This window comes from Apostichopus japonicus, chromosome 8, assembly GCF_037975245.1.
Source record: "Apostichopus japonicus isolate 1M-3 chromosome 8, ASM3797524v1, whole genome shotgun sequence".
In the NCBI taxonomy this organism is placed as follows: Eukaryota; Metazoa; Echinodermata; class Holothuroidea; order Aspidochirotida; family Stichopodidae; genus Apostichopus; species Apostichopus japonicus.
In genome coordinates this window covers 14,771,730-14,784,529 of record NC_092568.1, presented here as the reverse complement: position 1 = coordinate 14,784,529, position 12,800 = coordinate 14,771,730, and the positions used below count along the sequence as shown (strand labels likewise).

Here is a 12,800-nt window from a genome sequence, read left to right as displayed (position 1 = left end):
CATGCTGTCTAAAGTAAATAATTTCATCATGAACAATTTGCTAGAACAACTTTCCTATTGAGACTATGAAGACTGTTTTCTGTTTCATTTCATCTCAGCCCAATTCCATTCCCTGTAGATTATCCAAAATACATCAGTTTCAAACTAATTTTGTCACCTCAATGTAGCCCTGCATATTAGAATGCAATTTCTCTTTTCACATTTATTGTCAATGAACTTTTATTAGGTAGGAGTATTCCCCAAACAGAGATAAATTTGTTTATGCATGTGGGTATTTCACAGTGCCTCCCTCTTGGGAAGGTTGTTTCAGAGCTGTGACACCTTTGCAATTCTGGCAGTTGACTAAGGCAAGCAGGTGGCAAGTTCAGAGGTTATTCCTGATGTAAATGAAATTCAGAACTTTGAAGTTCCCAACAGTCAGAGATTGGTAGCATGGTCGAGGTAGACAGAAATACACGTTTTTTGATAACCTCAAAGTGTTACTGTTACCATCATCCCTTCATAGAACTAAGCATTTCAGATTCCATATCAACTTTGCAAAAGTGTCACCTAAACTGGCAAGTGGATGCCCCACATCAAAACAAGATTTCCTTTTTAGTTTTATGTGATTTAAGTGTCTTACAATGGTATTGTTGGCACAGAGTCCCCTCCTCTGTGTGATCTGTCCGTCCAAGCCACCAAAATACGCCCACATTTGTATGTATTGGTAAATGTCATTTGCAACAAATTTCTCCGGATAAACTACTAGAGAGTAATTTTCATGACATATTTAGAAATGAACTTGAATGATTTATTTTATGATAACATGCTAAATTCTAGGAAAAATTCCTGCAGAAGAAAGAAGGCATCTTTCACCCAAACTTATAGTTGTTTTATGATCACATGCTACACAAATGGAACAGGATGTGTGCTTTAACTACATCACAACTGCACGGTTGTTGCAAACACAGAAGTATTTCAGAAAGTTCTGTTTCCCCGTCCTGAGTATACCAAACAACACAGCTAGTTGGCTGTACTACTGTTTGCAGTACTAGTAAGCTGTTGCATAGTAAAATAGATGTGTTTTAATATGATCACAATTTCTTTGCTGCTAGTTGGAGGGCATGAAGTGTTCTACAAAATTCCTGAACCAACATTTCCACAAGAAATTGATTAATCATAGCGTAATCTTACATGTTTTTCAAGCAAAGATTTCATTTTCAATGCAAACCAATTATGTGCAAAAGATATGAACCTCTTGTGGTTGTTTTTATTGAATGTTGAAGCTGTTATTTATAGTTATTAGGTGTAGGCTGTTTAAGTTAATCACACTAGCAGTGCCATAAAAGACCTATACATTCAAATGCGATATATTGTATTCAGCTGTACTCATTACTTTGGTCCTTTTTCAAGTACAGCTGAGCCTGTCTGTACAGTCCCCAGCAGGCTTTTTGCAATCAAACTTAAGGCATGTAACTCAAAAGATTGTCTTGATTCAGAATAATATTTCACATTTGACCATTGGGCTGATATAGGCTAAGCTGAGGATGTTTTTTTTATTCCCTGAACAAGAGTGAGCCATACAATCCATGGCATCTGTTAGAGCAGGGCAGATATGCCATTTCTAAATGGAACTATCAACTAACGATTAACTAACGATTAACCTTGATTGGTTTAGGTTCAACTAAATGTGAGGAGAGCAGAGGCCCAATGATTGTATTCTGTTTTCAAGGTATTCACAATATGATAGATAAATATCTGCAGTAATACTCCTTTAATGCTAAATTGACAATCACATAGGCATAAATGCAGGCATAAATGTAAATGTTGATCCATTGTTTTATAAATTCATTGCATAGATTGTCTCGTAATTAGCTGTTTCCGTCGAAAGGATCTTCAGCGAGCCAGGGGCGAAAGCCACTGACCGGTAAATAAAAGACTCCAAAATTGAGCGATCGGAAATTTAAGAGTTATTTTTAAATTTGAACTTTGTGGGCCGGGTCGGAGAGACATGTGACTGGACGGTGACAGGAAGGTAGCATGTTAGGGGGTTGAGGAGGCGATGAGTGGTGGCGATGGTGGTGAGTTGCAGTTGGCTTCAAAGGTTGGCTCTGGTTCTGTAGCAATTTGGAGGCTAGACGGACTTCAAATCCCTGTTTCTGGAGAAGAAAAAAAATTATAAATTCTAACAACTCAAGCTTAACAAGTTCTTTAAACTTCATAAGATCAACAGAGAACCTATTAGATGACATTCATCGCCATTTGTCGTTGACAAATTTGAAATGCAATGTAAACATGTTATGTATGTGGCCATAAAAGTCTTCTGTTTTCCTATTGGGTCTTGTATGCTTCAGATGAACTGACATTATGGTCTATGTGTTTAACTAAAGGATCCATAAAAGTCTTCTGTTTTCCTATTGGGTCTTGTATGCTTCAGATGAACTGACCCTATGGTCTGTGTGTTTAACTAAAGGATCCATAAAAGTCTTCTGTTTTCCTATTGGGTCTTGTATGCTTCAGATGAACTGACCCTACAGTCTATGTGTTTAACTAAAGGATCCATAAAAGTCTTCTGTTTTCCTATTGGGTCTTGTATTGCTTCAGATGAACTGACCCTATGGTCTGTGTGTTAAACTAAAGGATCCATAAAAGTCTTCTGTTTTCCTACTGGGTCTTGTATGCTTCAGATGAACTGACCCTACAGTCTATGTGTTTAACTAAAGGATCCATAAAAGTCTTCTGTTTTCCTATTGGGTCTTGTATTGCTTCAGATGAACTGACCCTATAGTCTGTGTTAAACTAAAGGATCCATAAAAGTCTTCTGTTTTCCTATTGGGTCTTGTGTGCTTCAGATGAACTGACCCTATAGTCTATGTGTTTAACTAAAGGATCCATAAAAGTCTTCTGTTTTCCTATTGGGTCTTGTGTGCTTCAGATGAACTGACCCTATAGTCTATGTGTTTAACTAAAGGATCCATAAAAGTCTTCTGTTTTCCTATTGGGTCTTGTGTGCTTCAGATGAACTGACCCTATGGTCTGTGTGTTAAACTAAAGGATTAATTAAGCCACCTTAAAGGATGAGCCTCAGACCGTGCCTAAAGAGTCATTTTTCCAAAAAACGAAAAACAAGAGGCACATAGAAAAGCAACCTTGACAGATAGTAGTGTATTTTCAGTCTCCAACATATTAAAATTAATTTTGTGCATAAAGTCTTCCTTTGCTCAGGATTCAAAGAAAATTGAAGTCCTGTTAAACTGTTATGCACTCATTTTGATGAAGGAGATGGTATGTTTTGCACTATGTGTGTATAGACATTTACAAAGTGAATATAGAACAATGGTAATGTTGCAACTATTTGGTCATGGAACATTCGTCCATATTAAGGTACCTCTTGCCAAGCATTGTAGGCCTCTAACTATATAGCTGTACTGTATACATTTTAGCAGTAGAGAGGGAACAACCATTGTATGGGTGGGTGGGAATCCATAATTACTGTACTTGTGTCAAAATTCATTTTTTTGTGGTTTAACTGGTAATTACATTTATCTCTTCCTTTACAGGACAGTTAAAATATGTGACATTGAAACAGGGATATGTGTAATGTCTCTCTGTGATGCTACTGATCCCATCTCTGCTGTGCATGTAAGTCATTCAACAAGTTGTCATTGTATGATGTATGTAGTTTATATTGATAGAATACAGAAGCATTACCTTATCTCATAAATTAATCAGTAATTTTAATGGCTTCTGCTGATATGTCAACACCAATTGAAAAGTATTAAAAGTGTCTGGAATCATCAGATGAAAATGACTTGAGTTGTTGCATAAACAATTCACAGGACTTTATGGGGCATCGATGTGAGAAAGCTATCTTTTATTTGAGTTGCCAAAGTCCCAGCCAAATCAACATCAAGCTACTAACTTTCAACTGTGAAAGCCATACAAACTGTCCCATGCCACCTCAATCCTTATCTTGGCCTTCACCTTCCTAACTCCTCAATAACATAGCATCATACCACATCAGTCCTTATCTTGGCCTTCACCTTCCTAACTCCTCAATAACATAGCATCATACCACATCAGTCCTTATCTTGGCCTTCACCTTCCTAACTCCTCAATAACATAGCATCATACCACATCAGTCCTTATCTTGGCCTTCACCTTCCTAACTCCTCAATAACATAGCATCATACCACATCAGTCCTTATCTTGGCCTTCACCTTCCTAACTCCTCAATAACATAGCATCATACCACATCAGTCCTTATCTTGGCCTTCACCTTCCTAACTCCTCAATAGCATAGCATCATTCCACATCAGTCCTTATCTTGGCCTTCACCTTCCTAACTCCTCAATAGCATAGCATCATTCCACATCAGTCCTTATCTTGGCCTTCACCTTCCTAACTCCTCAATAACATAGCATCATACCACATCAGTCCTTATCTTGGCCTTCACCTTCCTAACTCCTCAATAACATAGCATCATACCACACCAGTCCTTATCTTGGCCTTCACCTTCCTAACTCCGCAATAACATAGCATCATACCACATCAGTCCTTATCTTGGCCTTCACCTTCCTAACTCCTCAATAACATAGCATCATACCACACCAGTCCTTATCTTGGCCTTCACCTTCCTAACTCCTCAATAACATAGCATCATACCACACCAGTCCTTATCTTGGCCTTCACCTTCCTAACTCCTCAATAACATAGCATCATACCACACCAGTCCTTATCTTGGCCTTCACCTTCCTAACTCCTCAATAACATAGCATCATACCACATCAGTCCTTATCTTGGCCTTCACCTTCCTAACTCCTCAATAACATAGCATCATACCACATCAGTCCTTATCTTGGCCTTCACCTTCCTAACTCCTCAATAATATAGCATCATACCACATCAGTCCTTATCTTGGCCTTCACCTTCCTAACTCCTCAATAACATAGCATCATACCACATCAGTCCTTATCTTGGCCTTCACCTTCCTAACTCCTCAATAACATAGCATCATACCACATCAGTCCTTATCTTGGCCTTCACCTTCCTAACTCCTCAATAATATAGCATCATACCACATCAGTCCTTATCTTGGCCTTCACCTTCCTAACTCCTCAATAATATAGCATCATACCACATCAGTCCTTATCTTGGCCTTCACCTTCCTAACTCCTCAATAATATAGCATCATACCACATCAGTCCTTATCTTGGCCTTCACCTTCCTAACTCCTCAATAACATAGCATCATACCACGTCAGTCCTTATCTTGGCCCTCACCTTCCTAACTCCTCAATAACATAGCATCATACCACATCAGTCCCTTCCTTATTCCTTACCTTGGACTGTCTACCACCTACCTCAATCCATATTACAGCTCAAGCCCACATAAACTGAGATAGGAGAGTCTTGGGGATTGGTGATCATTCAGTTGAGAGGCAGTGGTCAGTGGCATAGACCAAGGTTTAGGAGGCCAGGTTCAAGTTTGCAAGCTGGACCCCTTTACCCTTGCTTCATCTAAACAGCTCTTGACACAAAGTCATAATGCAATACCCACAAACTCTGTCTGACTAACTTACTTGACTGGCATTTGTGATGTGAACAATAACCTGGCTTGTTGGATTGAGATGTGAGTTCTGGATTCAATGTGATACAACCTTAAGCGAATGGCAATCCCAGCTTCATGGTGAAATTGAACAAGGAGTGGCCACAATATTTTCCACAATGTAAATACTTAATGGTAGTGTATATGAAAAGGCAAGTTAACAAAAGTAGGCAAGTTCTAGAAGTTTTGGGTGCATTGATTCTTGTGAACAGTTTGGAGGCTTGGTTATTGTGTTAATTTTGTGTATGGTGCACTGCAAGAGAAATTATGCCATTGTGAACATCCCTCAGTAATAGTCAGATATTTCAATATTTCATTTGGTTTGATTGTTACTTTCTTTGTTGTTGTTTCATAAAATGTAGGTGGAAAAATGCAAACTCTATTACTTTCAGCCCAGTCTTTGAATATGTCCAAGTAACTTGAATTCATGGAGCAACTAGCCCATATTTGGAATCAGATAGAGTTTGGCCTTCTGAAGCAAAAGCTACTTCTTCCAGAAGTTTATACTTTTTTGTACTTTTGTGCAGTGAGAGTTGCTTGAACTATTGAAAGCACTAAATATGTGATTGCAATAGCGATTGCTTCTCTCAAATTGTTATTAGGTATACATATAGGCTATACTTTGAACTTGTTTTTTGTTCTGTCATCTCTAGCAAGACTTGTAGCAGAGGAGGATTATTTGTGAGCGGAAGCACCTTGAAATAATATCCGCATTTAGTATTGCAGTAAATTTACTAAATTGATAGCCAACCTTTAAAACCATTTTGAGTATTTGAAATAGAGAGTAAGAAAGGTCAATCTAACAATATTGGTTCCACATTTCCTCATCAAAAAAGGAAATCAAAGTTGATTTATACAACTGTAGATTCAATTGATGGACATGAGAGTTAGTTGATTGTACTCTCTTGGGGGGGGGGTCAATATTGTCCTTTCAGGTCAGACTAGTCATCTCATTTGCTCTAGTTAAAATGATTGTTGTTGATGAAGAGTATTGTAAGCATTTTAGTCAATTCAGTGAGGGTGCCAGACAAACCATATTTGTTTTGGTAAAATGCAATCTTGTTACTATCTATCAGTTTATAATTATCTGTAGGTCTTTTGACACTACTCATTGAAAGAAGGTTTTGTTCTCAAAGGCTTCATCTACTTACTGGAAATGACTTTCAAACCTAGGATACATGCATTGATTAGAATTCAATGCAGAATATTATTTCTTTACCATATTTACCCTTTCAACATGTAAACTAACTAGTTGCCTTGCAGATATAGGTGGGGGAACCTGTAAATGCTAACAGCAGATTCTCACGGTGCAAAATTTCTTTGGATATTCTTTTGGGTAACATAAAACAATTTCCTGCCTTCATCATCACCTGCAACACCTCCTTGCCAAATAACGTTGAATACTCTTTACAGCTACTAAAAGTAAAGAAATTTGTTTCCCTAACCAATTAACATGAATTCTCTTTGCAGAATTAAGACCCATTGGTGTAACGTTGATTGTCTTTTTGTACTAAACTTTACTTAAATCACTTTTGCTGTGATAGGGTGGACAGGTGCACAGCTAGTTCAGAAAGAAGGACCTGTAGTTCAAGCACTACCTGTTGTCATTATTTTATAACTGGAAACAGGTTTGAATATTGGCTGCTTTTCAAATAACCAATACTTTCTAATTTTCAAATGTGGAGGACAAGAATTGTGTGCACTGTAATCATGAAGATATACCCATTGGAGTACTCTATGATTAAGGTATCAATTTCTTTAATAACATCTGGGAAAAGGGGATGCTGCTGCTACACCCAAAGGTTATAAATGGCAAGTCTGAACTTAATACTGCATTTATGATTACAACCTTACAACAACTATGTATAAATTGGAAGCCTGAACTTAATATTGTATTTAGACAAACTCTTGCATGCTTCATAAACACACAAAGAAAAGTTGATCAAACCATAAATTTGCTTTATGAACTGTTGCTGATTGATAGTAACGAGAATAGAGAACATTGGATATTATGCAGAAGATATTTCTACAATTTTGACAAATGTTAGCAGGCACATGATTAGCATGTTGTGGGTTCAAACATAAAATACACTATACACAGAAACATGAATTTTGTATTATGTGGTAAACATGCATGGTTGAAATGATCATCTGCTCCTCCCATCTCTACCCTTATCAGCCAGCTGCAGGAAAACTGATGAAAACTGATGTGAATCTTCTGTTATAATATCTTAGATAGCTCATGTTATTAAAAGGTCTGTCATTCTAATGTTGTATTGCCAGCAGAATATTCTAATCTAATCTAATCAGCAGTTATTTTTACGACACTTAAGCGACCACAAATGTGGGAGAAGCCCGCAAGGCTTCTCGATTACAACTCACACGTCGGGTGGCTTCCAATTCAACATTTTAACTCAAATTTGAAATCTTTTCAATTTAGAAAGTCATTTCAGATGGGAAAACGTAGATTGCTCTTGGCTGAAAAACCCACCTTATTATGACCCGGCCGGGTATCGAACCCGAACCTCCCGATTTCTAAGCCTCACTGCTTCAAAGCCACTGCCTTTATCCACTCGGCCAAAGCACCAGTTCAACATGAAAATTTTATGTTTCTTCTTTGACATCTTCACATGAAAGTCAACATTCTTACATTATTGCAAAATGACAGAAATCAATCTGATTATTAGCTACTTTGACACTCCAGAAACAACTGTTGCCAGCTGGCTAAGGTTTGACTACTGACTTAACTAATCACATTGTGAAATCTTGTACCAATGGCATTGTACAATTCCAATAGTTCCTAGACTGTCAGAAAGGCCTTGAAAATATCAAAAAATGTTGAAGACTCTGAGGTAAGACATAAACAATTTAAAGTCTCAGTACGTGTTAGCTAAATTTAAACTTCAACATTTCCAGCTTACTGCACCAAAAGCTCAGTGAAAATGACACAGTTCTACGCAATTTCCATATCAATATTCTTTATTTTCTGTTGATTCTACAAACTTCAATCAAAATTTGCAAGCCCCACCCAACAGATCATACGCCAATCAAATTCCTCTGTTTTGTTTACAACTGTTCGGCCTAGGACTTTAACTTTCGTGGCTAGCTTGTGTCAGGTCCCTTCTCTTGAATAGTATCTTTCTTTCGGTCTTACTGATGCAGCTTGCAAAATTTTGTCATTTCCTTCCATTGCAATGAATAAACAGGTGTTTTCAGACATTTCCTCTGTGGAATTGGGTAAAAAAAGTGGACAATACAAGTATATATAGGTTACATTTGTGTTAAAGACATGCTGATATGGGCGGTTACAAAATAAATTTCTTTCTTTGGATTGCAACAGCTTTTCTCCATTAAACCCACCTGGTCAGAGTGCATTTAGAATAAGAAAAATTGAATTTGCTTCAAAAGTTTGTTTTTCGAAATTCATCAGCAAACACGTATTGAGACAAGATAAAGTTTCAAAATTTGGAGACAAAAAACATTGCAATGTGGAGATAAAATATCGAAAGCTTTACCACCAACCAGGTGGTACCTTTTAACCACTTTTGGGACCATTTCCTGACTTCCTCTCCTTTTTGGGGGTGTCTAAGATCTTTGGGTTGGTTGTAGCCTTCATAAATATGGAAACTTAGAGACAACATTTCAAAATAAATTATGAATTTTTGATATAAAATGTTGAAGTTCTGAGACAAAACAGCAATATTTCCAGATAAAATGTTGAAATATCAGCATAATGCAAACTTATTAAACTGCAACAACAAACATTGAGATGGCTACCATAGCATCTGCAACAATAAGTGCACTGCTGGCTTTCAACCCCATTGTTTGGAAGCTTCAACATCACTAAATCCCATGGCTACATAAAAAGCATTTTTGATATCAAGAAACCAGAATGAGTGAGTCAATGATCATTTTTTGAGCATATACCATGTGCACAACTGAACAGGACCTATATGGCTGGGTGTCACCAAAAGCTGCTGTAGAACTGGCTTGAAAAAACAATCAATATCAATTTCTTTCATACATATATTAATGGTGGTACCAACCAGTTCAGATAAAGAGACTTTTTACTGCCAATTTTATAGTTGCTCTATCAAACATGGTCAAGCTGTGGTTTAGGTTGTTCAATAAGAGTTAGAACTGTAAATATTGACTCTGTCAAAAATGATGATATGAGATAGCAAAAATTATATGTATAGGCTTAAGATTTACTCATTTTAAATGAAAAATAAATTGTACATTTATTTTGTAACTGTATCATATACTCAGGCACGTGTACTTCATTAATGTACCCACAGCTCAGATGGATCATTGCCCTGATGTTCCTGACAGCTAATGTTCCCTAAAAGCATAGTTTTTCTTACAAACTACAAGATTTTCCAGACAACGGCTCTGGCCCACCGTAAATAGCTTCTGGGTGGTGCCAAATCCCCATCCCTTCTCCATAGTGACACCCCTAGGTTGTTGCCAGCTTTTATTAAGGTAACAAAGTCATTTTAACAAGGTCATTTTAAGCTTGTTCTCCTTCCCTAGCTGAGGAAGTTTCTGCTCAGCTGCATCTGCATCTCATGAATGTTTATGATATTTTGATTTTAGAATCATTTAAGTCTCACACAGGTCTCTGAAATTGTTTACAATAAAAAGCAAAGGAGTAAAGCATGGCGCCCACTATGCGACCTCGAGCTTGCGATCACGGTCGCAGTGCTTGCCATGCTCTTGCAAGTTCTTGCGATCCATCTGAAGTCACCAAGTGTGCGAGGATCGGTCGCAAGGTGGTTGCAGGTGATCGCTGTCCGCAGACAAGATCGCATTTAGTCGCAAAGTTTTAAACGTGTTCAAAACTTTCGCAACTTCCGCAAGTGGTCACAGGGTGGTCGCAAGACCGATCGCCAAGTGTGCGATAGTTGGTCTCGTGAGGTCGCTGTCGCTAACACACTGGAGTATAGGCAAATTTGCAGCCTTTACCAATCAGCGTTCTGCTTGCGATGAGGGCTACAAAGGAGCTCATTTCTACACACGGCTCCACGTGTTTAACTTTTGCTGTTTGTATGCATAACACATCGCAGACAGCCTATGTATAATTTATTGTTGTATTGAAGGAGGGCTGCCCTTGTCCTGGAGGTTGAACAATAGGAAGGAATTGTGGAGCGGTATAGAGAGAATGAAATTCAACGGGATTCTGAGGGATACCACACCCTCAAGGTGAGGGCCAGGCCCACTCCAGAAGGTATGGGGGATCTCATCGTGGTTGTCTTCTTCTCAACTATAGGTCCAACTATTTCCAAAAGTTCCTGGAAATATCAGGGCACATACGCTGGAATGCAACATATCCTGATACATCAGATCAACATTTGATTAATACATTTCTATGTTCAGAGACAATGTTCAAGTATTGTTCATCATTCACATTTGAAAACAAGATTTGCTTTATTGGTAGTTTGAAGCAGCCTATAAAGGATCTGCAGATGTTACATTTTGATGGACTCTAGTTGTGGTAAGATAGATCTCTTTCCAGTGCTTATATACTCTGTTTAGAATTCACATGTATTCATATTTTTTTCCCTCACTTTATCATTATATGTATTGTACAACCTATTTGTATTTCACCCAAAGGTGAGGGGTAATTTAATTCTGGCTGCCACAACAACCGGGCAACTGTTCTGCTGGAGTGAAGATAAATGTGATGCAGTTGCAGGTCTTCAGCTTTCCACTTCACCCATTTACAGGATTTTGTTCACCCCAGACACCAGCTTTGGTGCTAGATTCCTGATTGGTCTTGGGTAAGTTTAACTAAAGCTTCACTTTGCATTTGATGAACAATTTTACCAAACTGCTTTTACACAAAATAAAAATTCACCATGTGAAGGTTAAACCGGAAGTAATGTTTTGTGTCAATCCTTAACTTTTCAGGCTTTTCCCAAGTTATTTGAAGATTAACTAATGCTAATGACCTGCGTTGTTATGGCAGCATTAAAACTGAATAGCATTGTGAAGTTTATAAACTTTGAAAAGCTACTTAAAAGGGATCAATTAAGCATTAAAGGAGAATGAAAGTCTGACGTAAGATATTGGTTTGGAATTAAGTAATATTCTATATCATCAGGTATCATGTTTCTGAAGTCATGTCTTTGGTAAAAAAAAATGTCATTTTGCCTCCTTCTTTACACTGGTCAAAAACAGTTTAGCTATTATAAGTAAGCGAGCAAAGGATAATTACTGCATAGTGGTGATTTGAACCTAATTTGCAATATAAAACTAACGAACTACAAGTTGAGAAATCTGCTAGCACAAGTGCAGTTGGGCTTATGGTTGGTTGCTTTGGTAAATTATGAAATTTTCCATAAAAGTGTGTCATAATTGGTACTGCGCTATTATAGGTACCAAGACTAGACATTATAGGCCTGTAGCCTTGTGTGCTGATTGCAGTGAAGTTTGCAAATGCTGATCATAGTACATAGTACAAGACGGGGTGTTTGAATCTCAATGGTAATTCCAATCCCGATTGTACATACCATTGGTATCAATTTTCGATCACTTTGGTTGAAAGTCTCACTTAATGTATAACTTAATGTATATATATATTAGTGTTTACACGGGTCCAAAAATCGGGAACCGGGTACCCGAGGGCCGTTACCCGTCGGGTATCCGGGTACCCGGAAAAATTTTGTTTACCCTCGTGTATCACGATTTTCAAGAAATTACATATTGGATGCTGTAATAAATGCATTATATTCTCTACTGACAATGTTTTCATGTTCAAATACGTAGGTGTAAGATAAGGTATTAAACCTCCCTCAATAATTTTTATTTGCTTCTGTTTCTTTCATTAACTTGTTAATAAATAACTTATTTAATTATAATTAGCATTACTACTAACATCGCACTGCCGCCGCTGCTTATGCTAGCTCGTGCACGTTTATTGGATCAAACCATATAAATATCCAATTTAGCTCTTAAACAGTTTTTAATACTACTACTATCTATTATGCAGGCCCATGGTTCTCATTAGCCGCGAGATTGCGCGATTCGCGCAATTTGATCGCATTTGGAATAAACGATTAGTAAAAAGCCACTTGCGATTACTATTTTTTAGTTATCCCATCTATAATCCATAAACATCGCGTAAAATTCCTTGTCAGCCTTTCCTTCTTTGAAATAAACGAATGAATAAATAATAATTTCTTCCACATGGTAGCCTAACACCACACTAAGTC

At 37.6% G+C, this 12,800-nt stretch overlaps 1 protein-coding gene across 3 annotated transcripts in view; it reads left to right on the top strand.

Moving 5' to 3' along the window:
* The window catches only part of LOC139970681 (uncharacterized), a 97,022-nt gene that overhangs the window by 76,473 nt on the left and 7,749 nt on the right, over positions 1-12,800 (top strand). For all 3 annotated transcript variants that reach the window (XM_071976578.1, XM_071976577.1, XM_071976579.1), the window contains exons 15-16: positions 3,540-3,621; positions 11,200-11,366. In XM_071976578.1, the coding sequence (XP_071832679.1) occupies positions 3,540-3,621; positions 11,200-11,366 (249 nt within the window). The remainder of the gene's footprint in view (positions 1-3,539; positions 3,622-11,199; positions 11,367-12,800) is intronic.